The following is a 27,861-nucleotide window of genomic DNA, read 5'->3' on the forward strand; positions in this document are numbered from 1 at the left end:
GGTGACATGTAAAGATGAGGCATAACAAAGACAACCAAAGACTTTTAGATGTGTATATGAAGGAGTCTTGCCGAACATGATTTCAAAAGGCCGAGTTTTATTGGCAAGAAGAGGACTGAGAGTACAGTTTACGAGATATACGGCAGTGAGAACACAATCTCCCCAGAAATGGAGAGGAATAGACGATTGAAAGTATAAGGCTCTAGCCAAGTCAAGGATGTGGCGATGTTTCCTTTCAACCACTCCATTTTGTTGAGGAGTATATGGACAAGAACTTTGATGCAAAATTCCGAGTGATGTAAATAGCGATCCACACTCGAGTTTAAAAAAATCAGAAGCATTATCGGTTCGAATTGCTTTGACTTTCAATGAGAATTGAGTGGCAACCATGATAAAAAAAAACTAGTTTAGAAGTCTTAGGATGTCCAACTTGGATTGCATAAGAAATGTCCACGTGCCTCTAGAGAAATCATCGATAATCGTCAAGAAATATTTTTCTCCATTATATGTGGGTGTTCGAAATGGACCCCAAATATCCATATGCACGAGTTCAAACAAAGAAGAAGTTTTTGATAAGCTAACTATAGGAAAACTCAATCTTGTTTGTTTGATTTAGGACAAACGGTTCCTTCACACCGCTCTTGCTGATACACTTATTAGGAGCGGGTACGCAAACGCTCCTGGAAGACCGGTCTTAATACATTGTTTTTTTTGTAGTGAAAGAATGATGTTCTTTGATAAAAAAAGGCAACAATTGCATTCTAGTGAGGGACATATGCCCTGATCTTCGATGCCACAAGTCATGAGTAACAGAAGCACATGAAATGAAAGTATTACATTGAGGTGTACTAGAGGTTATCTGGTGTGAAACATGAGAGGGTCGAAATGGTGCTGGTGCTAAGTAGTAAAGTCCATGGTGAGCCCTACCAATCCAAATTATCTTCCCACTGTTGCGGTCCTGAAATGTACAACAATGAGGGTAAAATGTGACATAACAGTCATGAGATTTAGTGAACTTAGAAACTGAGAGGAGGTTGAAGTGAAAGTGAGGAATATACAACACATCGTGAACGATGGTGGTATCTAAGACATTGACAGACCCTTTAGCATTAACTAAGAGTTGAACACCATTCGGCAATCTCACGGAACTAGGGGAAGAACGCAAAGATTTAGGATCACACAGCAACGAATAGTTACCCGTCATATGCTCATTGGCTCCGGTGTCTATGATCCAATCTGTAGGAGCACTTCCATGAATCTGTCCAGCCATGTTTACAACAGCATTGGCGTCTGGTGCCTGCAACGTTTTAGCATCATTATTATTCGATGACTGTAAAATGGTATCTCCTAATAGTTGCAATATCTCAGCATATTGAGCTGGGGTGAAACTAGATCCAGCCCCTGTAGTGGTCTTTGGTGACACCTCATTGTCCATCATAGCAACATTGTGAGCCATATTCTTCATCTTAGGTTTGTCAAACTCTCGATTAAATCGTGTAGGAGTGCCTCTGCCTTGTTGGTGTTGTGGTTTGTACAACTTGTGGCCTGGAGGGTACCCTATCAACTTAAAACAATGAGCTTTAACATGTCCATTCCAACCACAATGCTCACACGTAAGAACCTCTTTTCTTCGCTCATCGCCCCGTCCTTGTCTCGCATAGAAGATTGAAGTAGGTTGATCAACCGAGGACAACATACGATGAGACTCCTCTTGAGAAAGCAGTGAAAAAGCCTGGCTAACCATTGGCAAAGGCGTCATCATCAATATTTGGCTTCGAACATGCATATGCTGTCATTAAGGCCCATCAAAAATTGCAATAAACGATGTTGCTGGTCATATTCAACATACTTCCTCACTGCAGCACACTCACACGACGGCAAGGTGACCAATGAACTATATTGATCCCAAAGCTGCTTCAGCTTACAAAAATACACTGAAATTGTGGTGTTTCCTTGAGTTAATCTCCCAAGTTCTCGGTGAATCAAGAAAATTCTCGAGCCATTAACCTTATCAAATTGATCTTTCAAGTCTGACCATACTGTAGAAGCATCACTCGAATATACAATTCCACTGAAAATATTTTTTGAAACAGAATTCATAATCCATGATAACACTAATGCATTGCATCTCTCCCACTGATTTAACGTAGTACTTCCTACCGCAGGTCGTACACACGTTCCGTCAATGAACGCCGTCTTATTTTTTGCCCGAAGTGCGATTAACATCACACGACTCCAAATGCCATAATCCTCAACCCCTGTCAACTGTTCACTAACAATAGTCATACCTGGAGCATCCGACATGTGTAAGAACAAGGGATCGTTGAAATTGGTGGGGTTTGCCATGAATTGAACAACTCGAAGCTGTAAAAAAAATGCTCAACGATCTCAATCGACTGAGTCCAAAATCAGCTGCGTGCGAAGATTATTGGCGGAAGAGAGGAATCTCGCGAATCTAAATCCAGCTGCTCTGATACCATGTTAAACAAATAACCGCCATCGGAAAGGAATTGAAGAAGTTGTATATTGTCTAACTGAATTGAATAAAATGTTCGTACAAGATTCTATATATAGAGAAAGAAACGTATTTATTTCCTAAAGCTAAAACACGACTTTCATATATGAACTTTGCCACATTATATGGGTCAACAATGATTGTACAACAAATGGTCCCTTGTATATCAAAAGTTTCATCAATTTCAGTATCTCGATTGCTAGCTTGCTGGTTCCCTTCAAGCATAAAAGGTGAACCATGGAGTTGAAGTTTCTTGACAGTAATAATGGGAACAACATATTATTTTTGGCCAAGATTTAGCAAGGTATCTGGAGAAATTATGTCATATGGCTGCTGGAATATTGTGGGGTGTGCGACACAGCATTTGGGTTACGGTTGAGTAGCTCTGAAGCTAGAATTGGGCGGTCGTGTAGCTCCACGTGACCACCTGGATGAACTATCTTTACAAACAGATTCTTGCTGCTGTTACTACAAAACCAGATGGAAATTGAACTCATAACCGTTTTTCCTTTTTTCGTTTCCTTGGAAGTTTTGAGGTTTATATAGGAGGGAGACTAGTTTTGTACTGGCTGTTGCTTTAGCATTAATGGTTCATACCAAGATTCTTGTTCTCGGATTGTTTTTCTGTGGAACTTTGGTTTTGCAGAGAAAATCGTTTTGTTCTTTGTATTATCTGATTGTAAGATAGAGACAGAGCATTTTTACCTTGTTTTGGTTACAGACAAAGTTAAAAGGATTTGGAAAGTTTGATGAACCACAGATTGTTTGCTGTTAATTGAAGAGAATTTGTAGACTACAACATGCCGATTTACATCGACCAGTAGCAGAAAAAGAATTCTAGATTCTTCAGACATAAATTGGTGTTCCACTTTATGTAGCATGCATTTGATATATGATACATATTCTTCAAGAAAAATTATATACTGCTGATGTATAATTCACTTGTATTCGTGAAAAACAAAATTGGTCGCTATTTTGTACAGAAGATCTAAGATTGAAAAAAGAACATATTATTGATCTAAACATCAGAAGCATTAACTAGGCACAATGTCCACCGACGTTTATATGCTCGTTTTTGGTCCACGGAATAATCTCAAAGAAACGTAGATTTCATGCAATCGAACATGTCACTGTCAGTGTCTTAGACATTTCAAATTCACATGAGATGAGAATTCAGGTGCCCCTGTGTGAGAAGTAGCCTGCATTAGTTCAACTGTTTCCGGTTTCCGAGTTACCATGATCAAATGTTTCCGGTTTCTGAATTACTATGATCCTTGGAACTCGAGTGAACTTTTTTTGACTCGTACCCCTTAGATGGGCATGAACGGGAAAAGCCGTAAAATTGATAAAATAGGAGCCTGTCCGATAGGCGGCTTGACATATTCTTTGCCAGCTGCAGGGTACAATGACAAAACAACAAAACCTTTCTTGTTCTTAACTTTAAGAGCAAAAAAAAAAAATCTGCGTAGTTTTCTGGCAGAAGAGTTTATGCAGTCTAAGATCAAGAACATAGAAACGGGCATTTGGTATAGAAATGCTAACAGATGAACAAAAGTAGTAGTACTAGTGTATATTCAGGGAGCAGAATCGATTACTCTAAGGGATCCTCCGAGCTCAAGAGGCACAAGGGGGATGAAAGAATGCAAGACATCAGTTATGAGTGGTCTATAACTCGGCTCTGGTTGTACGCATAGCACAGCTATTGCTGCCACCTGATCAGGAAAATGGATACCATCAAATTGAGTTAAAAAACTAGTTTTCGAAAATACTCGAGCACAAGAGTGGTTGGTATTTTGTAAAAAAAAAAAACACACTTGATACAAATGCTTCAAATCCATTGTATTTCTGATGGCTTGATCGACAATGTTTGGAAGCTTTGATCTATCCATAAGATGAGGCGTCGCCCAGGTAACTATAGATTGGCACTGTGCATCAGCCAATCTTTCTACAGGACGTCTTCCCATCAAAAGCTCAAGAAGAACCACGCCAAACGCATACACATCACTTTTGTCTGTAAGTTTACCTATAAATTGTTCAAGAATTTGTTGCTAATAAATTCAGAGTTGAATGACTATCATTGTGCAAAAAATAACTGTAGAAGGAGAATTTAGTTTCCATTATTTTCAACTATTTTAAACAGTATAACAATTAAAAATCCAAGTACGATGTTTTGATCATATCCGGGCAATTGTTGCTTCCTCGAAAAACAGTGCGGAATGTAATAAGCCATTTTCTGTGCAGACAAGTACAAGGAATAGTCTTTACCATCTAGCAAGTACTCGGGAGCTAAATAGCCCAAGGTTCCAGAAAACTTATGGTTGTTCGCGTTCAGTTTCCCTCCAGAGATTGCAAGGCCAAAGTCAGAGAGCTTGAACCAAAAGACTAATTGAATCAGCTATCTCGTAATATTGACGTAGAATCAAAGTTACGTGAGAAAACAGAAGATTTTTTCTGTAATATTACCTTGGCATTGAACTTGGAATCAAGAAGAATATTCGATGATTTCAGATCTCTATGTATCAAAGGTGGGTCACAAACTTCATGCAAGTGTTCTAATCCTCTGGTTAGAGGTAAAAAGTGTTTGGTAAGGTACTAAGGCTGGGAAACCAATGATAAAAACAAAAAGTTCACTAAAAAGGGGTACCTTGCAACATCAAGGGCGACTTTCATTCTTAGATGCCAATTCAAAGTCGATCCACGATTACGTTCTAAAATGAATTCATTCATGTAAGAAATACAAAACTATCATTGATTAATCTTGCGACATAACCAAAAATCGTGAAAATTTGAAATTTACCATGCAAGTGGGATTCCAATGACCCGTTCTCCATCAATTCATAAACCAAGAACCGTGCTTTGCCATGAATACAATATCCTAAAAGAGAAACAATGTTTTGATGTTGTATTTTACCAAGCAATTCGACCTCATTCTGCAAATCCAAACAAAATCGAGCATAACAAATATCCGTAAAACTAACACAAACATTTCCTGGCTATAATCAAAATTAGCCCTCACTTCACCTCAAATCCTCTTTCAGCTTCCTGCCCACCAGCATATACTTTTTTCACAGCCGCGAGAATGTTCTCATTGAAACGAGCTTTATACACACGCCCGAATCCATCTTCTCCTACAACATTCCCTTCATCAAAATCTTTTGTAGCAGATACTAGCGATTGGTACTCAATTGCAGCAATAGGACAACCCTTGTTGCCACCACTCTTTAAAGAAGAAAATTTATCCAAACTCGTACTCAATGACATTCCTTTAGCAGCATCTACATATGCAGAGTTAATAAATAACAAGAACGAAAGTTAAAAGGGAAACAGGATATCTACTTTCAAAAAGATATACCTGAATTCAAATCACCTCTTGCATTACATTTCTTCAAAATTTTCAGCCTGCAGATTAAGAAACAAGACAGAAGCAGCAAAATTCCTCCCAGAAGAGTTGAAGCAACAACAAAAGCGATAAGTATTTTCTTGTTCAAGTCCTTGCTGTGCACAACCTTAACCTCTCCAACTTCAAAACAAACAAAGCCAATGACACAATCAACTTAAAGTAATATCGCATTATTATTTCCCCAAGCACCTTTCTTTTTTACAGATAATCAGTGCCAAAAGCAAATACAAGGAAAAAAATCGAAGTACAAGATTAATACAATCTACGTGTGATCAACATTTTCGAGAATACAACAAATAGGGCCAAGCCAAACAAACAGAGAAAATGACAACCTCACTCAAAAACCTCAAAGCCCAGTCGCAACTACTGAACTAAATGCAGTAAACATTCTTGTGTTACCTGGAGGCGGCGCAATCAAATCAGAAGAATTCTTGAAAACGGGTTCTTTTTCCTTAGGAAGAACAGGGTCAGACACAGGGGGATCTGCCCTCACATCTAGGGGAGCCGAGAACAAAGGGGAGCTAAAAACCCAAGTGGGTACCAGGATCAAAAGCAAAAGCTTCAAACCCATTCCTTCTCTCAAAATCTTGTTTCTAGAATGGGATTTGCCTTATCTGATATTTAAGGCAATCCAAATTTGAATATTTTGAGAATGTGATAGACTTTCTCAAGTATGTCTTATGTGCATCTAGTTCTTTCCAGTCAATTCCAGTTTTTTAATTTCTTTAATGGAAGGTGACAAAATAATGTCAGAAAAAAAGCGCAATGATTCTCTTTTTGTATTTCAGAAAAAGAACAAAGTGGCAGTGTTGCTCCTTTCTTACAGCGTTAAAAGAAGCAATCTTTATGGAGCCACGATTCGAGAACAACAGCGTGGACCGAAACGAGAAGATGGAGGGGTTGGTGCGCATAGTTTAAAATTTTCCATTTTCAGTTTTTTTCATGACTTTAGTACTAATTTTTTTATTTTTTTTATTTATGATGATAGAACACGTTACCTTAATGGGCATCGCACTTGATAGGTAAATGAACACTTGAAAGAAATATTATTTTAATTATTCAAAATAATCCATAATTTATAAATTTATTTTTCTAATATAGGATGGATCTTTGATCATCTAATTTAAAGATGACAAAAATTTATGTGAGACAGTCTTATATGTCGTATTTAGTGAGACATGTTTCTTATTTGGGTCATCCATGAAAAAAATATTAATTTTTATGTTAAGAATATTATCTTTTTTTGTGAATATTGATAGAATTGACCCGTCTCATTATACCGTCTCACAAGAGACCTACTATTTAGAGATTATATCCATATGAGACTATGAGTATTCTCGGAGTATTTATCACTTCTTTGATTGTGTAATATAATTTTATCGAGCAATAATTAATATAAAAAAAACCGATATTTATAATTTCATACCAATAATAAACTAAATGTTACTTGAATCCAATGATACAACAAAATTCAAATTATTATATATATATATTATATTGTTAATATGAGCTCCTTTGAATGACTGAATTATATATATATATATATATATATATAAGTTATTTTATTTTACTAAATATTAAATTTTGAAGAATGATAAAATACATATATTTTTTAAAAAATATATATAAATTATGAATATGCAATAAATTTTCCTGAAAATCTCCTACAAATATTATGTGGATTATACTTGAAATTTAACACCACATATTTGTCTATTTATTATTTGGTAAAATAAAATAACGTGTTTAATTACTTTTTGTGAATATTCACATGTTGGACTACTACTGATAGAATAGCTACCAAATTTGGGCTAAAATGGCATTTATTAAAACTATCAAGTGGGCCAAGTTGGTGGTTTAATTTTTGGCCCAAATATGAAGATGAAAATTTAATTAATTAATAAATAAAAATTGTCAAATGTAAAATAAGAATTTTATTCAATTTAAATGATGATTTTAACTTGTATATTATATTATTTATTTGACTTTTACTGTATTATTTTCATATAAGTCAATATTGACTTCCGGTACATCGATATTATTCAATCTATGTGTAATGTAGTATAATTAAAAATTAGTATTTAATTTATCAAATCTATATATTATAGTAACATTTTCAATAAATTATAATATTTTGTATAAAAAGGACAGAGGAAAAGATCAAAGTCAATTAATATAAGAAACTCTGTCATTCATCATATTCAAGCTCAATTTTTTCAATGTTCAAAACTCTGACATGAATGTTGAAAAATAAATCATCGCTTGTCTTGATGGTTGGATTCGAGCTAGAGTTGTACAGACCAAACCTATTTTCAGCATTTTATATACCAAATGCTCGAATTCAGGATCGAGCTTTCAGTTCACGAACTATCGAATATAATATTTCAGACTCAAATTTTAAAATTTGCTTGACGGTGTCTATCGTTATGTTAATATTATTATTTTTTATTGTGAATATCAGTAAATTGACTCGTCTCACATTTAAAGATTCGTGAGAGCATCTCACATGAGATCTACTCAAATATATATATATATATATATATATATATATATACACACACATGTATATATACGTGAGCGCCCGCGCACACACATACACACACAAAACGCCTCATCATGTGTGTCTTATTTAATATTATTATCATCACTGTGAAAATATAAATATTAATTGATTCTTCACACCACATTTTTCTTTGCCACCATCCCACAATTCCCATTTCCACTTTTCGCATCTCTCCAGTCCAATTCACAGCCTCCAACCAACCCCCTGCGGATCCCAGCCATGACGTGCGCCGACGAGGAATGGGTGGCTGCCGCCATGACAGACGACGCCATGGTGGTGGAGCTCCTGGTGCGCCTCCACCACGCGTCCACGCCGCTCCCGCTCCACCCAACCGTCGTGCCACTGGAGTGGAGCGTGCGTCAACGCAGGTCAAAGCCTCTGTATCCCAACAACGCCCCGAAGAAGTCAGGCCACAGGGACAGCCCCACGACGGCCTTGTCATTGAGCGGCGCCACCTCGCTCAGCGGGGGATCTGGCGGCGGATGTGAAGAGTCCAGCCTCCCACCTCTCTCCAAGTTATGCCACGCAAGAAGATCTGAGGTTCGTACTCGAAAACGCTCAACACTAGAAATTCTCGTCTCCTAATCGTTGTACACATATGTTCCCAATCCTCCGGCCTTCGGCGAGGCGGCAGCGGCGGGGGTTCTCCTCTTCTTTATCCTAGGACTACTGTGTTTCTTTCATGTTTCTTCGTCAATCGTCAGTGTCTCGTGTCAGTTTTCATTCGATTGGAGTGTCTGGTCATTTACCAAAATACCCCCGAAAACATGGATATTTACTGTCCTAGCGACACGCGTATGGAAGAAGTCAGATTCAGCCATCCTAGCCCTTTCCCCTTCTTTTTGACGCCAATAATTAAATGCGAGGGTACTCTCGTCAATTTACCACAAGAAAGTTCATGTTAATGGTCAGCAGCATGTTTATATTTAATAAATAAATTAGTTCTTCATTTAAATCCAATATTATAATTATAATCAACAAATTATTAAATAATAATTTTTTTTCGGAGATCCATTTTTCTGGATAGATTAGTAAAAAATTTAGTGAGCAATTGATATTAAATTAAATAAAATAATTTATAAGTCAAAGTTGTATGAGATGGAGCTATCTCCACCTTCAAACTTATGGGGAATTGTGTAGAAAATAGATATAGGGCTTTGCTTAGAAGTTGGTAAAGAATCATGATAAATGTTCTTTCGAAGGGAGGGGTATTTTGGTCAATTTATGCGGGGGGTGGGGGGTGGTGGAGCCCTGGTTAATCGGTGGCGTGTTTTCGTGGCAATTAGCCAATTAGGTCTGCGTTGGTTTGGTGGAGTGTTGTTAGCGGTTGTGAGCTCTTTATATGTTAATTTTATTATATTTTTATACATACATAAATACATACGTATGTGTATATATATGTGTGTATTTATAGTTTAATGTGTATTGAAGAATTGTATGCTGAGTTCGTGGTATTAGATGAAGTTTCCAATATGACAGCAATGAGTTGGGGCCAGATGTAATAAAAATTCACTAAAATTCATAATCTTTAAAGTTGATTGCCAGCCACTTCGTTATCTATTGGTGATATGTGTCTTTTGCTTGTCGTTTTCTTGAATCCAACAAATGCCATTTGTACACAATATACGGTGAACACTTCAAGGCACCACACAACCAGGCCAAGTTTTTTTGTCCTATGTTGTATCGATTAGTGTAAGTACTGAAAAATGGGATTCTTCTAAAACATGAAATGAATGAAATTGTGGAATAAATGATTGATAACGGTGTTTTTTTTTTTGCTGACGAGGTTAAGTGTAACTGTTGGGCTGGAATCAAGTTGTCTGAACTTTGAGTATGTATATAGTATAAGCTGTATGTTAAATTATAAAACGATTATTTGGGTAACTTCTTATGATATTGAGTTTCTTGGAAAAATGGTGTCGATATGGTATCGGACGATACAACTTTCACATTCACCGTATTCCAAATAATCGACTGATCAACTTAGACTTACAACTCTTTAATGTCGATTTCGGATGTCTGTTCCAGGTTTCCGGCTTGTGTGTGTCGGCTATTATTTTTGCCATCTCCCATGAATTCGATTTTTGGGGGAGAAGTGGTTTCTAACTCTGTGTATGTGTGTGTAAGGTGTATATGGTGGCATGAAGTTATCGAGGACTTTTTAGTGGTTAGAGCTAACTATTTTCTCTCTTTCAGACACGTGCAATATAGGCTATAAATTTATATGGTTCAAATTTATTAATTTGGGACTATGGTTTACATGAAGGGTTTCAGATAGCCATCATGTAAAGTGTGTGATTTGGCGCAAAATGTGTGAGAAATTGAATGGTATGGATGTGGTTGAAGTGGAGGGGACCATTTTTTTAGTTGTCACCAACTTATTTGTTGAAAGTTGATAACATATTGTTTAATTATCGTCTTCAACTAACAATTAGGTTCCTTGTATGATACCCTTCTTAATTTCCTTATTTTCTTTTCGGTTTCGTTCTATATCTTCCTTTTATGGCCTATTCCAAGTAAACCAGATGAAACAAGGTCAATCAATGAATCTGTCCCACCAAAAGAAGGGTAGGCATGTCCGTTTTCGAGTGCTCAAAGCTTTAGCCATCACTGCAGATGATCTCAGTGTAAATTTTCTTGGATTTATTTGACACTCTAAACATTGAGTTGTGTGGTTTAGATACAATACCTTTTTGTCGACTATCTGTTCAAGTCTCGTGATCAGTCGTAGTTTTTCTATCGATAATGCGATGTTATAATCACATAATTCTTCAACGAAGTCATAGACTAGATTGTAATTGTTCTATGCAAGCAAACTTTTGGACAAGCTCGAACATATAGCATAACATGATATGCTGATGATTGTGTTCGGTCTTTGATTTTCGCAGGTTAATAGTAGCACTCAGAAGTCAAGCTCCAAGAGGTCAAGAAAGAAGAAGGTGCGATAAATCATTCTAGTTTCTATTAGGCATATATTGATCCAAAAACGACACACACCTCATCTTTGGCCCCGGTTGGACTATTTCTGCATAATATGCGAAATAGTCACTAGCGAAAGTTGATCATGCCGAGCATGTGATAGTTAATATTAATGATAGTCACATTCAGTTTTGTTACTGCTGTTCCTCATTTGGTGCTTATACATCTCCAGAACTTGGCTGAACTGAAGGAAGAAGAAAATTCCCTAATTAAGGAAAGAAGAGATCTTAAAAGGGTATTCTACTTCTTCCGATAATGCCTCTAATTTCCAGATCATATATACTTATACGACCTTAAATTATAACCCTTTCGCGATGCAGGAAATAGCTGCCTTACGCGCGAATCTGGAGAATCAAAGGTCTGTGAATGAAAGATTGAAGAGAATGAAGGTGAAGTGCTGCCATTTTCTTCACCCATTCTAATTTTATTTGTGTGTTTGACACCTAAATTTTTCAAGACACAAGACGCCTTAAAAACTTGCATTCAATAATCTTGTGCTGAATTTGCAGCTTGACTTGCCACCAATTCAAGAAAGAGAACTAACATCTCTACCTATTCTTCCCGATCTAAATATCCCGTTCGACGAATTTCCGAGCTCCGATCTGGTTTGTGGAGCCAGCTAGTCGGCGGATCGTGGCGTTAAATAAACCTGACCAAATATAACAAATGACACTATACTAAGTAAGTTCTAACCTTGAATTTAGGTTATGTCAAATTAAACTTTTAGCCTATATATAGTTATAACTCTATGCAGTAGCAAATGTATCACTGGAATGGTTAGGATACTTATAAATGAAGGTGCAGATGGTTAGATTTAGGAGCCATATTTTTTTTGGAGTCTAAGTGTATTATTTTTATGGGATTTTTTTTCAAATTTTTTTTTTGGGGATTTTAGATGAATACATGCTTGTTCTTGAAATGAGATACTATTTTTCTTAATGTTTTTTCGCGTATTTTTTGTGCGATATTAATTTCCTCTGGGCATCTTCGGTGCGTAATGCCAACAAAAACAATCCTTTTATTTTAATATTAATATCTTCAAAGTTAAAAATCGAATCATGATGTGATTACATCGTTAACGGTATTTGAGCTATAATTGTGTAATTAACATGTGATTATTATAATAATTATTGAGGTTCGTGTGAGATCTGACTCTCGGGTTTATATAAGACAAGTCGATATGGTCTCATAAGATTTTTTGTGATAATTATATTATAAGAAAATAATTTTTTTTTATTAACTTGCTTATCCAAATTTGGTTATTAGTTGGTTAAATTTTCGAAATTTAGTTTTGCATTCTTATTTTTAGTTTTCAATTATTTTGATTTAGTTAATGACATTATATCGGATATATCAATATTTTTCAACGTCACGTCAATACTTCAATGAAATAGAAATGAAAGTCAATAAAATCAAAATTAATATATAAAAATTAAAATATTGAAAACTTTGTTAACCAAATCCCAAATAGACACAAAAAATTGTTTTTCGTTATGCTATTTAATGTGTGTTTCGTATGTGTTGGACTGGCTCAAGTTGGCGATAAAAGTTGGGACTAGTAAGGTGGATTAATATTTAAAACGAAATAAACTCACGCCCGCTTACATAATTTTACCCTATTTTAAAACCCAGAAATACGATAAAATACTGAAATTTGACAAAAATTTAAAATAAATAAAACCAAAATTGGGATTTTTGGGTAAATGTTAAAGGCAAAAACTTGTGTGAGACGGTCTCACGGGTCGTATTTTGTGAGACGGATTTTTATTTGGATAATCTATGAAAAAATATTATTTTTTAGGCTAAGAGTATTACTTTTTATTGTGAATATGGGTAGGGTTGATCCGTCTCACAAATTGTGATCCGTGAGACGGTCTCACATGAGACCTACTCAATGGTAAATACATGGTTAGGGTTGATCGAGTATTTGAAGTTAAAAGATAGTTTGAAATGTGTGACCGGAGCATCATATCGTAAGAGAAGAGGGTAGATGAGATCTTATCTATGTGGACACTATCATTACCTCATTTCAACGGATAAGATCTTGTCACACATACAATTTCAAAAAAAAATGGTCCCTATATATGCATGGACAAATCTTAATCATTCATCCTATCATAGAAACAATACTCATATGGATAAGATGAAATAAACCTGTAAGAGCTGTGTCTTTCTGCAAAGCATGAATCATGCATCATGCATGCAAGTAATCAATTACTCGCACATTAATATCTCCAATTCTCACCTCTCTGTACTGTAATCTTCGTTATCGTTTCCACTTCGGATGGATCGATTGTCGCGATGTGGTACTCACGCAGTACACCATATCCTCACACCCGGCCGCGCCAGTAGCCCGCCTTTCGTGGGAGGCTCGGCTCTTGGCGGCCCTCTGATCATATTTCCGCAAAATCTTGGATTTGCCTCTGACTCAACAGTAGAATTTTGCTTAAATTTCACGAGTTTCTGAAGATTTATCTTGTTGTATAGTTCTTGGATTATTGTTTTTCTTCGCAAAATAAATTCGGGCCGCCATATCTAGTCGTAGTTCTTGACTCTTGGATTACAAAAGTTAGTTTGAATATTCTCTCTCGATATAACTGGTGAACCTCACACAGTCACACATATATATAACGCAAAATCTATTTCAAAACTGAAATATAATCAAGAACCAGCTTCACGTCATATAAATCAATTACAGACCACGGCCTTTAAGATTTATCCATGTAAAATGCACCAATATGAGGAAAAAGGCCGTGAAATCGACTAAAGAGCTAGGTGCAAACCCTAAACGTTCAAAAGCTAACCCAGAATATATATGTCAAAACAAGAAACTATTATCAAGGCAAACATGCATAGACCTAAGCCATCAACGAAGAAGCCCTTTTGCCTCACTAAATCCTCCATTAAACTTCAAACCAAGCTCCAGATTAACACCCCTCCTGCTCTCGACCGCAGAATCTGAGCTAAAAAGTTGCGCAGCAGAAGTTACAACACAGCACTTCTTGCTCACGTTTTGCACTTTCCCAGATTTTGCATTAGCCCTCGACTTCTTTGTCTCGGAAGATGGTGAACAAGAATTAAGAGAGAGGAGAGGCAAAACAGGAGGTATCTGAAAGTTAGTCCGGGCTTTGGAACCCCTCAACCGCCTCGCGGCCGCGTCGTAGGCGCGCGCAGCCTCCTCAGCCGTATCGAAGGTGCCGAGCCAGTGGCGGCACCGCCCTATACGGTCGCGTATCTCCGCGGACCACCTCCCCCACGGCCTCTTCCTCACACCACGATAGCTTTTTTTCACCCCAACTCCATGATCATCCTCTTTCCTCGTCTCATCAACAGAAATGTTTTGAAAAAATCTCTCTTCGCCGCTGTTAAAAAAACTATCCTTGTTCACGTCTACGCCGCGGCTTCCAAAGAGAACACGCTCCCCGACAACAGCTGCAATCCCTTCAAGAACTGAGTGGTTTTCATCAGAATCCCTTCGATTCTCCTCTTCAGAAACCGAAGAAGAGTAACCACACGAAAACCCACCTGAAACACGATTCCTGTTTGAATCATCAGCCACTTCAGGAACTTGAACTGGAGAGAATGATGAAAAACAAGGTAGAAAACCAGGTTCAGAATCGAATTGATTCCACTGTTGCAACATTTGAAGTGGGTCAAACAGTCCCAGTTCAGGGAAAGTGACGTTTCGCAACATTAGGAAATTGTTGATGTTCCTAACGATGGCTCAGTTTTCTTGGCACTGGCTACAGAGACAGGCAGAAAAAAATGTAGTCATGAGATTTAACTCGCAGTTCCCAAATTTATAGTCAGTGGGAATGATTGCATATTGATGCTTGGCCAAATAAATTTGGATTCATTTCATTTCAGCCCCTAATTTTTTTAAAAAAATTGTTATCATTTTAATTCGTATTTAATTGTTAACTTTGGTTTGCAGATTCACTTTCAAGTATCCACTTTCAAGTATCAAAAAGCTGATAAAGAAAAGTTATTTATTATTGTCAAATCAAACTAACGTAAAATCAAATATTCATCGGCTTTTACAAAAATTATAGCTAGATCATAAATATAACAATTATCGTGCTAATGCTTGCTCGTTCAAGAGTATGGCTGTTTGAACAAGTTCGTATTTGTTTGCATGATACTTCTGGTTCCATATGATAAAAATTAAAATTTTAAAATGATTTTATAATTAGTTACAATGGACTTTTACATCAATTTAGGTTAATCATTTTCGTAAAGTGATGACAAATACGAAGTAGTTGCTATAAGAACTCATTGTACAGTCATGCAGGCGCGAGCTCGAGCTCGGGATGTGACAGTTTGTGACCTCACACAAATAAATTGCAAAATTAGCTAAATAATGATATAATTTGGTTTTTCAAATTTGAGTGCATATATTATTCAATGCCAAGTAGTGTACATTAACTAAATTTTATTTCATGACATATAATTCATATGGACCTATTAAATTAGTTAGTTGAGGAATAACTTAATTACCTTTTTTTTTTAATTTGAAAATCTAGCTCAAGATATTGGTGTCAATTTGGACAAGACCACATTTACTTACTTACACACTCGTCCTTTGCTTGGCAGAGGGGATATACTGTCCTCTCCTCTCCCTTTTTCCTAGGATGACGTCATCATCTCTTCCCCAAGTCACGTTTGGCTCCTAATCCACGTAATCAACGTATTATTTTTTTTTTAAAAAAAAACGACAGGGTTATTAGATTTTTTCATTTTAAAAAAAATATAAATAGATTTCTTACAACAACAATTTTCTATTTTCTTCTAGCATTACAAGTCTACTCATCCTTTTTAATATGAAATCATTTAATTATGGTCGATATTATTACACATCGTACTTCCGAAAATAAATTGAGCAAGTCTCTTATGAGACGATCTCACGAATCTTTATCTGTGAGACGAGTAAACCTACCAATATTCATAATAAAAAAATAATACTCTTAGCATAAAAGGTAATAGTTTTTCATGGATGACCCAAATAAGAGATCCGTCTTACAAAATACGATCTGTGAGACTATCTCACACAAATTTTTGTCAAAAAAATTTAAGATGGAATAAAAAATGGATCAAATTCAATTCCACCATGATAAATCGATATAATCATACGTTAAATGAGATAAATATATTTAATCAAATGATGTATGATCGATCGTTGACACTAAAAACTGTTTTTTTTTTAATGTATAAATATTATAGAGTAAGAGAATATGAAATAAAAATCGTGAAGCCTTATGGCCGTTGGATTACGTGACTTGTAAGAATGAGAGTTGCTATCAAATAGAAAAGATAGTTTTGACTGATGCATGGCCCGTGATTACCCCTTTTAACCAGGGATAACTTTACGTGCATGGATTTAACCTCCTACAAACCCGCAGGGTAAAATAGGGTTTTCTGAGAAGATGGCAATTTTTAGGGTTTGGGATTGAGTGAAATACAGTTTAGGTTCATGGGAAATTGAAGGGATTTTATAAATCACATCAATCAAGTACTTAACAGATATTAATTAGCTTTGAATGGAAAATTCGACCCTGCCCCTGCAGGCACTGCCTGCAGGGACAGATCCAAGGGCCAGAATTTTTCTGGCCCTTGGTTTTTTTTTTTTTTTTAAATTTCTCCCCCCCATGAAATGATCTGGACCGTTGATTGGGTGTGGGGGCACTGCCCCCACACCCAGCATCGACCAAACCGAAGACAACTATTTTTTTGTCTTATTGTGTGTCTATATATATATATTGCTTATTAAAATTATAAAAAAATTATTAATTGTATTTTTTAATATAAATATTTATTCTGTTATAATTATAGAATATAAAAAATATATAAAAAAATGATATTCTTTAATTAACTTAAAGTTTCGGGGCATTTTTTAAGTAAAAGTTTGGGGGAATTTAACAGTATGATGTTCACGTTTGCTTGTGTTAGTTGGGAACCCAAATCTTTCTATTGAAAATACTGTTTTTCTTGTTTAAAAAATAAATATAAATTAACGAACTCTTTAATTTCGTAAAATCTGGTATTTATTAAAAAGATATATTTTTATAACCCATGTGTCATATTTATAATATTAAAGTTTGACGCTTATGCAACCAGAATTTTCAATCTTATATAAAGAGTGTTTCTTTCTATGATATGATGAAAACATATAACGAATTTTTATTAATATGTGAAAACTCGTATTATTTAATGATATTGAGATATGTGGAGAATTATTTCATAAGATTTTAGAAAAAGTAGAAGTTCGAATGAATATGAGAGTTAATTAATGTATTTTAAGATGCTCAATTAGAATAGGTTGGGCTAATTAAGAGTTAATTTGTTAACCCGTCGATAATCGACACGTATTTGTATTTATAGAATTGGAACTGTAAATTTTAATATAAGTCCACTAATTTTTTAGAGGAACTCAAAATATTTAACATTGTGCTTGAGTAAAAAGATTTGAAATTTTCTGGGATATTTATATATAATTTGAATTTCAAATATTAATTTATATGGATTTGGAATCAATTGTACTATTAACATTTGTAAAATGAAAATATTTCTTGAGGGCCTCTCCAACGCTAAATGGTGCAGCTTTTCTTCTTCCAACGACCACTCCTCTGCGCTCTTTTTTTTTTTTTTTGATTTTTTTTTTGTATTTATTATAAATAATGTATTAAAAATTATAAATATTATTTAAATAATAGTATAATATTTATTTTATAAATTTAATAATTAAATATTTAATTATATAAATTTAAAATTAATAATTATTGATTTTTAAAATATTTATTTATGTTAATTATTATTAATTAAGGACTAATTTGATTTAATGATATATAATACATATAATTATAAATACAAATGTTTAATAATTATAAACTTAAATATTATTATTTAAGTTTATTAATAATAAAATCTTAGTCATAATTATAAATATTTTAAATGAAATATAATGATTAATATATGTAAAATAAAAAGAATATTTAGAGAATATTTTTTTTGATGTAAGATTTGAAGTAAATGGGTTGGAGATGAATGTTATATTTGGTGCAAAAACTGTCCTATTTTGGTGCAGAAACTGCACTATTTGCACGCACTATTTTGGTGTAGAAACTGCACCAAAATAGATTTATGGATTGGAGATGGCTTTAAGACGTTATACGGTATATTGAACTAAGAGAAAGTACAAAATACACACATACACACACACACACATATATATATATATATATATTATATATTAATTAAAAGGTAGGTTGAACTTTATTGTAAGCTACATCGTCTTAATAATATTACAAATTAATGCATATATACTTGTTAAAGTTAAAAGCACAGAAATAAATATTAATCAACTTACATAGTAATAAAATATTTATTTTCAAAAATAAATTATCATTAAATAATAGTAATAATAATAATTTTTTATCATAACAACAAACTATTCTTTTAGGAAGTGAATCATGAGTTAATCAAGTTAAAGATTTGTCGACCACAACTACAAGTTAGCTACAAGTTTCCCTTTCTTGATCTGTGTCTGTGTCCTCTTTGGGGCACATTCCCAATGTAGCAATGTCAAATGAAACCTTCCAACTTGCAATATTTTAAGTAACATTTGCAAAGGAACAAAAGGGAATGTCGGACAAAATGAAACTTGTGGATGTATCGCATTGGGAAGTGTGGCTTTCCATTGTTTTCTTGAAGAAGGGATTTCGAAAAAACCTTGAAAAAAACAAAGGAGAAAAAGAGGAGCTTCCCAAGAAAACAAGCACTCTTTGGACTGAGAGATGATAGGGGAAATGGGGTTTTCTTGACTTTGGGGTTAGAGAAAGAGACATGAAAAAAGAAACCAAAGTGTAGATGCACAAATAATGTAATGAAATATTAGGATCTATGACCATTTCGTAGTGTTGTGCAAATTGCATTTCAACTTTTACTTCATGGATATAATTGGAAAAATAGTCCTCTAATATGCCTATTTTGCGTTTTGTTCTTTTAGGTTTGCGGTTTTGGAATTTTGGTACTGTGAATTAGGTTGTGTTTTGGTCTTATAAATTAGGTTGTGTTTTGGTTTTTAACAGACTGTAGTCAAGAATATAAAATATTAGATACTTTAATTTGCGTCAAATTGCATTTATTTCATTGATTAAAATAATACATTCTACCTTCTATTTATAAAGATTATCAATGAATAAAACAAATAATGAAAACAAGAATTTGTTATTCTGTTGCAGTCAAATTCTATCCATATACTCATCTAAAATCCGACACATGTGTGAGTATGTGTCTACGTGCCAATCTTGCTGACGTGATCCTCTATTTCCATTTGTTACTCGACTAAGGTTGACATGGCGTTGACCATGTCAGCATTTCAGTATCTCGTCCACATTTTGGTAAAAAATAGAAACTAAACGCTAAATTTAGGGATGTCAATGGGTCAGGGTTTTACCCAGATCCTCAATGGATCCGCGTGTATGAGGTAGATTTGGGCATACTAAATGAGTAATGGGGCGGGTCTCGCGTCCAATTTTTCAGACCCGTCCGGATATGGGGCGGGTCATGGGTCCTATAATACCCGTCCCATATATGTAGATATAAATATTCTAAGGTTTTAGTTTTATTAATTTTCATTTTTTTAGTAGATCGCTTCAACCATAACGTTATTAGTTATTCCTATGTCAACAATTGCATTTTAATCTGCTTTTAGCAATAGTGGAAGAATAGTTGGTTCTCATCTTAGTAGACTTTAATCCAACGACTTTGGAGGCATTTATATGCTCGCGAAGATGGTTGTGGGATGAGGTGAAAGGTAAATAAATCATAGTTTTATTTTGTTATTGTACTTTCATTTTAATTTTTTTAATTTAATTTCTCTCTTTAAATTACATTTTTTTACAATTTGAAATTACAATTTTGTTTTTTCAATGTACTTTCTCTATTTAGTTTTGTAGTTAATTCTTCAAGTAGTTTACGGACTTGTCCCATCATTCTTGATGAAGAGGAAAATGATCCCGAAGAATGTGTCTGAAATATTGTCTACTCGCTGATTTTATATTGATCTGTTTAAATTATGTTATGACTTATTTTTGGAAGTGTCAAGATTTTTTTGGAGAGCTAGTAACTTTTTTTTTATGTAGTTCTTTATGTCGTGAAAATACTTTGTTTGTTATTATTAAGTGTGATCGAAGACATGAATTAATTTTTCACAATGTTATATTTAGATGTTTGTCTGTTTCATAATTCAGTCATGTGAGAAGAAAGATTACTTTTTTATTTAAAAAAGTTTCGGGTCTCACGGGTTTCACGGTCTACCCGGCCCCGTTTCGTATTCGAGGTGGGGTGGGTCCGAAGAATATTTAACTGATGTGGGACAAGTAATGGGTCAAAGTTTTTTTCATAGAGAGGGTCTTGGATTTAACTAAACCCGCCTCATTGACATCTCTAGCTAAAACATAACCCAAATTTGAACACTTAGGAGACCCCTAAACATATGCAAACTCAAAGGAGAATTTTTGCTATTTTCCCTTATCTCAAATATTTGTTGATTAATTAAACATTTTCAATATAATAATCTTCTAATATAAGAACCTTTGGGAATCTCTATTTTACTTTTGGAGACCAAGCAAACTTCACTAGCTACGACTAATTATCGTATAACCGATACTTTTTTGTGAGGAATTTATTATAAGTAACTATATTTGCATAAAGATACAACTTCTTTTTATCACTTTTAGTCTAATGATGGAACCCAGATGGATACAACGATTTGAATTCGACAAAAACGTTTTAGCTAGGTCCCTAAACACACACTTCTTTAAGAACAAAACCACATATCTATCTGCGACGTCTATAAAATTAAAGGTTGAAATGCTTATAAGACTTCAAACTTTCAATGAAAATTAAGAAAAATAGATGTGTATTTCATCATTTTAATAGCTTAATATGTGTTGGATCCATTACCATGTTATCGAATTATCTGAATTACTTATCTACTAAATCAGAATAATCTAGAAAAAAAACATTATATTTTAAGATATTTACAATCAAATATACCATATAGCACAATAAGAAAAAACAGCAAGCAAATGTCTATCTTAAGATGTAATTTTTTTTAATAAGAAAAGCTAAAGATAGATTCAAAATAAGATGTTAATTATTAATTTATTATAATAATTACATGGATTTCAAGAAAAATATGATATTATTAAAAAATATTAATGTATCATTTTATTTTAAGTTTGAGAGCGAGAAAATTTGGTATATTGTTAGAGTGTCAATTTTTTTAAAGGTAATATTCTAATTAAAATTTCTCTAAGAATGTAAAAAGTTTTATACTAATAAAATAAATAGTATTGACGTCACAATTTTATAACTATATGATAATCAATAAACTATAAACCCCAATGGCATTTTGTTAGGGTGGCAAAATTTATTACTCAATTCAGGCCCAACATTTGCCTTAAAAAATATAAAATTTTGGAGGTGTGTAACGGTTACAATTGGATTTAAATTTATTTTTGAACTTGAGATCTTAATATTATATAAATTATTACAAAAAAATTATGTGAGACGGTCTCACGAGTTAGTTTTATGAGACATATATTTTATTTTGGTCGTTTATGAAAAATTATTATTTTTTATGTCAAAGTATTTCATATTATTGTAAATATGAATAGAGTTGTTATAGACAAAAACTTGTGTGATACGGTCTCACGGTTCGTATTTGTGAGACGGATCTCTTATTTGGATCATCCATAAAAAAGTATTACTTTTTATGCTAAGAGTATTATTTTTTATTGTGAATATTACCCGTCTCACAAATTATGTTCCGTGAGACGGTCTTACATGAGACCCATTGGTTGTTATATAATTAATATCGTTATAGTTTGTATTTATAGCAAGTTCAAGTTTTTTCCCCAAAGAAGGTAACGGAACCTCTTTAAACCTCAAGATTAATTTGTAATTCCTCTCAGTCAATATCAATAAATTAATTTCAACTTGAGAATGCGGAAATGTAACATCCAAAAAGAATCAAGAAACGAAGGAAGAACCAAAGCATGTTCTCTCTGCACCCGAATTCGGATCGAAATTTCGACGAACAAAGCTGGATTAACCAGATCCGTCGTGCCCTTGATCAAGATGAAGATCTTGAAGAAGAATCTGATATCCCAGTCTCCATTTTCAATGTCCCCAAGACCCTTTCGCTAAGCAGCCCCGATTGTTACATCCCGCAACGAGTTGCGATTGGGCCGTATCACAATTGGCGTCCTGAGTTGTATGAAATGGAAAGGAACAAGATTTATGCTGCAAAAAGATCGAAAAAGCAGCTACAAGCCCTCAGATTTCAGCATCTTCTTTACCATTTGATCAAGTTAGAGACTATGTTTCGGGCTTGTTACCAAAATTATCTGAATTTCGACGGCGAAACTCTAGCATGGATGATGGTGGTGGACTCTTGCTTCTTGCTGGAGTTTCTTCAGGTGTTTGCTGTCAAAGGAGGTAGGATTCTCACTAGAGCCTCATCAAGAGTGTCGCGTTTTGTTGTATCGCTGGGCCGACAATCGGCAAGTCATGACAATGCTATTGTTAGAGACATGATTATGCTTGAGAACCAAATCCCATTGTTTTGTTTAAGGAAAGTGTTGGAATTTCAGTTAGGATCGTTAACTTTTGAAGCAGATAATAAGCTTTATGCAATGTTAATGAACTTTTGCAAAGAACTTTCTCCTTTCAAGATGATCCAAGAATTGCCTGAAGTTCATCAGGTTATGGGTTGTGACCACTTGCTGGATTTATTGTACCATCTAATTGTGCCAAAATCTGAGGAAACATCATCTGAAATAAAGCTAGATATCGAGGAGCAACAAAACGAAGAAGGTGGCGAAAACAATCTCTGGAGAACTATTTCGAAATCGAAGTCAGGCCTCATGAGATTGATTAAAAGATTATTGGTTTCAAAACCTGCTCACTTCCTTTTCAAACTTCCTTGGAAAATTATTTCCAATCTTCCAGGAGTTATAATTCTAAGGCAGCTAGAATATATTTGCTTCACTCAATACCAAGAAAGAAACAGCCTCGAAAACAGAAACAACATTAATATGCCTCCATTGATGGAGGAAATAACAATCCCATCTGTCACAGAACTCTCCAAAGCTGGTGTAAAGTTCTCAGCCACAGATGAAGGGATTTCAAGTATCCGATTCGACGTCAAATCAGCAACATTTCATCTTCCAACATTTGTTTTAGACATCAACACAGAAGCAGTCATAAGAAACTTGATCGCCTACGAATCCTGCACCGCATCAGGGCGGTTGGTTTTGACACGATACGCGGAGTTAATAAACGGGATTATAGATACAGAAGAGGATGCAAAGTTTCTTAGAGAAAAAGGCGTCATTTTGAACCATTCGAAAAGTGATGAAGATGTGGCTAACTTGTGGAATGGCATGACCAAATCTATTCAACTGACAAAAGTGCCTTTCTTAGACAAAGTCATTGAAGATCTGAATATGTGTTATAATCAGAGTTTCAGGGTCAAGATCAGAAAATTCTTGGCACAAAATGTTTATAGTTCATGGCAGTCTCTGAGTTTGATGGCTGCAATAATGGTCTTGTGTTTAATGAGTTTCCAAGCTTTTTGCTCAGCTTTCAGCTGTGCTCATTTGTGAATCATTCAGCCACACAATATATGGGTTAATGAGATCCTACCTATGTGGACACTACTCGCACTTCATTTCAAAAGGTAAAGATCTTGCCACACATACAATTTCAAAAAAAAAAGTGAGTCCTATATATGTATGGGCAAATCTTCGTCATCCATCATATAATGAGGACAATGTCCACATAGGTAGAATGAAATAAACCGAATATATGTTGTCCACTCGAATGAAATAATGAAAACAAAACTATAACGAGAGTGATTCGAGTTCGAGTCTCCCCCTTCCCCATATCTCAGAAAAAAGAAGTTATAACGGATTCATTCACTGGACTGATAGATATGGGCTGCGCCATAATGGTTAAGGGATGCTCACTGTTCCCTCTTCCCTCGCATACATTTAATGGTTTGCTTAACAAATGGATCCCATTCTTAAATTGTATTGAATTCGTGCTGCCCTTTTGTCTGGATTTTCCTATTCTCTGTTTGGAGTAATTTTAGATCTTGTATCATAATCACGCGATGTCAACTTTTATTAATACGTGAGATTAACGTGATTCAATAATATTGAAATAGGAAGAGAATTATTCAAATATAATATAAACTCACTTTATTCTTTCACTTGTAAAATCCAAAGGAATGGGACAAATATCAGTTAGTTACAATTAGAATTATTTTTATAATCTTTGTAACTGAAAACACTTGATGAAACCCGTTGAAAAATGTTTTTTTTGGTCAACAGAAGTCGTTTCCGGAAATAATGTTTGATATGGTATTTTTTTTATGAGTGGAAGTCATTTTTAAAAAATGTTTTTTAAAAAATGTTAGATTAATGTTATTTTTTAAAATTATTCCCCCGTATCGTGACGTGTAAGCTAAATATATCTTTCGAGAAAATACAATACTTCTGTCGGACGGAAGTCTTTTTCAAAAAAACAAAAAAACCATTTGATTAATTTGGTTTTTTAATTTATCCATTCGTACCGTGACGTTGGAGCTAAATATATCTTTGAAGAAAATATAATATTTACGATAGATGAAAGTCTTTTTAAAAAAAAAAAAAAACCATTTGATCAATGTTATATTTTAATTGGGTGATTTACACTCACCTCCCCTATATTTTATGTTTGAGTGGGTCTTATGTGAGACCGTCTCATGATCTTAATATGTGAGATGAGTCAATCCTACTCATATTCACAACAAAAAGTAATACTCTTAGCATAAAAAATAATACTCTTTAATAGATGACCCAAATAAGAGATCCGTCTCACAAATACGACCCGTGAGACCGTTTCACATAAGTTTATGTCGTTATGTTTTTGGCATTCGTCTCTTTTATATTATATAATTATAATTTTTATACTAAAAATATTTAAGCAAGATATATATTTGACACGGAATCGTGATCCAGGTAGGATCTTTCCCCTTTTGCTATTTTGACCCAAATAATTTCAAACAAAATACCCTAAACACCAAAACCCTAAATTTGTGTAGGTTCCCTCCATTGCCAGCAACAGTATAAAGTCGGGATTTTTCCCCTTCCTCTCAGTATTTCTCTCATTCTACCTTTCGTTTTCCTCTCTAATTGTTAGTTCATTTACAGTTGAAGAAGACGAAGGAAAAACAATGGAAGTGGAAAATTTTTGCCCTGCTTCTATTGTTTCGAAGAAGATGATTTGGTTTTCTGTTCTTCAGGCACTTGTCACTGCTCAAAGATCTATGCTTTTGCTTATTTTTCTGGTATACTTTGTGATCTTTGCTTTCTTTGTGTTTTGTTAAGTTTCTTCATTCAGGTGCTGGAGGTCGAGTTGTTCTTTTCAAAATTTGGATTTACATTTTTGTTTGTTCATCAATGGGATTCGGATATGAGATCTATGACGAATTAATGATTCCTGTGTTGAACAGATACATCTTCTCTTCTGTAATTCGTCTTGCTTTGGGATTCATTCTTGCTTTTGGATAAAAGTTATTGGATTCATTCTTGTAGATAAACATTACATTGTTTTTGTCTTGGATTTGTGACTTGTTACGCTTGTTGGTTGTTTTGATGGAAAACTGGGAAGCAAAATGGAAATTGAATTGAAGTGATTATCTGTGTAGAGCTAATTAAAGATGTCTAAAACATTAGCAGACAGTTCGTATCTCGCTATGGCTTCCCCGTGCCCATTCGGCATGGGACCTCAGGTTTTGTTTACGAGTATAACATCACGTGACAGCATATTTGCATGCACGTTAAATCTGTACACACTTGCTGGATTAAGATATAGTCATAGTTTTAGTAAGAGCCTCTTGGTGTTTGGAAAATTCTATTCAGTATGACCTCACAATATATTTACATTTTAAATCATATCGTCGTTATGTTCGATGGAGTCTTATAAATCCATTATATTGAAGTGTGATGATAAGCCGTAGCTTCCTTGTTTATCTCTAGGTCTTATTGCTAGTCTATTTATAGCATATGAAAGATGTAAGATAATAAATTGAACAATAGTACGACTTTCCTTTTTGTTATAGATGTAAGTGTTTGAAGTTGATTTTTTTTTTGGTTCGTTATATAAGTGTCAATCACTTGATAAGGTTAAAAATCTTGGCCGAAATCATAACACGGAGTGTAGAGAAATAGATACAGACGCATAAAAAAGAATGTGATGCCTGTTTCTAGGTCTTTTCGTAGATGTCTGTTTTCCGTGGATATTTGCCCTCTTTGAAGGATCTATTGAAATTTATTTTTTCTGTATTGGAGAAAATCCAATCATGTGAAAGACATTCAAAACTTCATATCAACATTCTTATCTTTGCTTGGAACAAGTATGCTGCTTAATTGGGTGTTTCATTAACCGAAGAGAGAATTTCTTATTCCTAGTGAGAAACTGATGCAGGGTTCAGATTTTGGACATTTAGCTGAATCCAAAATTAAAAAACAACCTAGAAGCAATTAGGATCTATTTATCAGCTAGTGGCATGAATCTTTCTCCTGGTGCCTGACTTGTTAGAAAAAGTCGTTAACTCAGTTTCTAAGCATTTCCTTTTTATCAAATTAACGTTATATAATTGGGATTTTTTCAGAGTGGAGCTTTTCTTCTTGATGTCAATGTGGTTCCACATCACTTAACTACCAAAGAACGGTATGTTTTTGGTGCTTGTCTCTAGATCCAAAAAGGGAGAATAGTTTGTATTAAATTCCTATGCCACATGTAGATTCCCATTCAGCAATATTGAGAAAGAGGCGGGGTCAGAGGAAAACAAAGATGCTGGTGAAAGTGATGATGGCGAGGAAGATAATGACGACGACGACAGCGATGATGATGGTGATGACGACGACGATGATGATGACGATGACTATTCTGGAGAAGACAGCGACGACGATGGAGATTCTGATGGCAAGGCAGGTGCCAATGGCGATGGAGGAAATGATGATGATGAGGACGACGACGACAATGACGATGACGATGATGAGGACGACGACGACGACGATAGTGACGATGAGGAAAATGAACCACCTTCTAAGAAGAAAAAGTGAGAATCTTTATGTAGTTTCTTTATGTTTCGATTAGGAACATTCATATTTACATATCTGGGTTTGTTATTTGGTATTACGACATTTGCTACAATGGTTTGGCGTTCGTCGTGTAGTCATAGGCAAATCTGCAATTAGTGCATGAGTATATGACGAACATTCGATCTATTGCAGAATGTTTCAAACTATCCGACTCACATCCCAGCTGAGGTTATGGTTGGAAGCTTCA

At 34.6% G+C, this 27,861-nt stretch overlaps 5 protein-coding genes across 7 annotated transcripts; 3 read left to right on the forward strand and 2 right to left on the reverse strand.

The window, feature by feature from the left end:
* Positions 1-1,761: 1,761 nt before the first annotated feature.
* On the reverse strand, positions 1,762-2,346 carry LOC140802906 (uncharacterized). Its single transcript, XM_073158521.1, has 2 exons — positions 2,177-2,346; positions 1,762-2,071 (listed from the first exon to the last, which is right to left on the reverse strand). The coding sequence occupies exons 1-2, from the start codon at positions 2,344-2,346 to the stop codon at positions 1,762-1,764; spliced, it is 480 nt and encodes a 159-aa protein (XP_073014622.1).
* Positions 2,347-3,422: 1,076 nt separating this feature from the next.
* LOC140803436 (probable receptor-like protein kinase At1g80640) lies at positions 3,423-6,808 on the reverse strand. Of its 3 annotated transcripts, XM_073159311.1 has the most exons (11): positions 6,315-6,808; positions 5,868-6,035; positions 5,537-5,790; positions 5,313-5,445; positions 5,160-5,223; positions 4,979-5,075; positions 4,781-4,883; positions 4,330-4,538; positions 4,111-4,227; positions 3,782-3,908; positions 3,423-3,698 (listed from the first exon to the last, which is right to left on the reverse strand). In XM_073159311.1, the coding sequence occupies exons 1-11, from the start codon at positions 6,484-6,486 to the stop codon at positions 3,649-3,651; spliced, it is 1,494 nt and encodes a 497-aa protein (XP_073015412.1). In that variant the 5' UTR covers positions 6,487-6,808; the 3' UTR covers positions 3,423-3,648. The 3 variants fall into 3 exon arrangements, with proteins under 3 accessions (XP_073015412.1, XP_073015413.1, XP_073015414.1); XM_073159312.1 differs by lacking the exon at positions 3,423-3,698 and having other exon boundaries at positions 3,769-3,908; positions 4,058-4,227; positions 6,315-6,804; XM_073159313.1 differs by lacking the exon at positions 3,423-3,698 and having other exon boundaries at positions 3,775-3,908; positions 4,080-4,227; positions 6,315-6,805.
* A 1,746-nt stretch (positions 6,809-8,554) lies between these two features.
* On the forward strand, positions 8,555-12,396 carry LOC140803437 (uncharacterized). Its single transcript, XM_073159314.1, has 5 exons — positions 8,555-9,018; positions 11,367-11,417; positions 11,630-11,692; positions 11,778-11,846; positions 11,967-12,396. The coding sequence occupies exons 1-5, from the start codon at positions 8,698-8,700 to the stop codon at positions 12,078-12,080; spliced, it is 618 nt and encodes a 205-aa protein (XP_073015415.1). The 5' UTR covers positions 8,555-8,697; the 3' UTR covers positions 12,081-12,396.
* A 10,121-nt stretch (positions 12,397-22,517) lies between these two features.
* LOC140802907 (putative UPF0481 protein At3g02645) lies at positions 22,518-24,128 on the forward strand. The gene has a single exon (XM_073158522.1). It carries the CDS (start codon positions 22,518-22,520, stop codon positions 24,126-24,128), a length of 1,611 nt encoding a protein of 536 aa, XP_073014623.1.
* Positions 24,129-25,515: 1,387 nt separating this feature from the next.
* LOC140803438 (uncharacterized) lies at positions 25,516-27,861 on the forward strand. Its single transcript, XM_073159315.1, has 4 exons — positions 25,516-25,638; positions 25,719-25,855; positions 27,182-27,240; positions 27,314-27,861. Exons 2-4 carry the CDS (start codon positions 25,742-25,744, stop codon positions 27,633-27,635), a joined length of 495 nt encoding a protein of 164 aa, XP_073015416.1. The 5' UTR covers positions 25,516-25,638; positions 25,719-25,741; the 3' UTR covers positions 27,636-27,861.

This window comes from Primulina eburnea, chromosome 10 (genome assembly GCF_022965805.1).
Source record: "Primulina eburnea isolate SZY01 chromosome 10, ASM2296580v1, whole genome shotgun sequence".
NCBI lineage: Eukaryota > Viridiplantae > Streptophyta > Magnoliopsida > Lamiales > Gesneriaceae > Primulina > Primulina eburnea.

What these genes read in the sequence shown, in the direction of transcription:
- LOC140802906 (XM_073158521.1), bottom strand. Translation starts at nt 2,346, where the DNA reads ATGGCAAACCCCACCAATTTCAACGATCCCTTGTTCTTACACATGTCG. An exon ending in ACGGCGTTCATTGACGGAAC is followed by an intron (nt 2,072 to 2,176) that starts GTGTGTACGACC and finishes AAATATTTTCAG; the next exon opens with TGGAATTGTATATTCGAGTG.
- LOC140803436 (XM_073159311.1), bottom strand. Translation starts at nt 6,486, where the DNA reads ATGGGTTTGAAGCTTTTGCTTTTGATCCTGGTACCCACTTGGGTTTTT. An exon ending in TTTGATTGCGCCGCCTCCAG is followed by an intron (nt 6,036 to 6,314) that starts GTAACACAAGAA and finishes TTTGTTTTGAAG; the next exon opens with TTGGAGAGGTTAAGGTTGTG. An exon ending in CTCGAGTTCCAAGGATCATA is followed by an intron (nt 3,699 to 3,781) that starts GTAATTCAGAAA and finishes CTTCTCACACAG; the next exon opens with GGGCACCTGAATTCTCATCT.
- LOC140803437 (XM_073159314.1), top strand. Translation starts at nt 8,698, where the DNA reads ATGACGTGCGCCGACGAGGAATGGGTGGCTGCCGCCATGACAGACGAC. An exon ending in AGAGGTCAAGAAAGAAGAAG is followed by an intron (nt 11,418 to 11,629) that starts GTGCGATAAATC and finishes ATACATCTCCAG; the next exon opens with AACTTGGCTGAACTGAAGGA. An exon ending in AAAGAAGAGATCTTAAAAGG is followed by an intron (nt 11,693 to 11,777) that starts GTATTCTACTTC and finishes TTCGCGATGCAG; the next exon opens with GAAATAGCTGCCTTACGCGC.
- LOC140802907 (XM_073158522.1), top strand. Translation starts at nt 22,518, where the DNA reads ATGTTCTCTCTGCACCCGAATTCGGATCGAAATTTCGACGAACAAAGC.
- LOC140803438 (XM_073159315.1), top strand. Translation starts at nt 25,742, where the DNA reads ATGGAAGTGGAAAATTTTTGCCCTGCTTCTATTGTTTCGAAGAAGATG. An exon ending in TGCTTTTGCTTATTTTTCTG is followed by an intron (nt 25,856 to 27,181) that starts GTATACTTTGTG and finishes GGATTTTTTCAG; the next exon opens with AGTGGAGCTTTTCTTCTTGA. An exon ending in CACTTAACTACCAAAGAACG is followed by an intron (nt 27,241 to 27,313) that starts GTATGTTTTTGG and finishes TGCCACATGTAG; the next exon opens with ATTCCCATTCAGCAATATTG.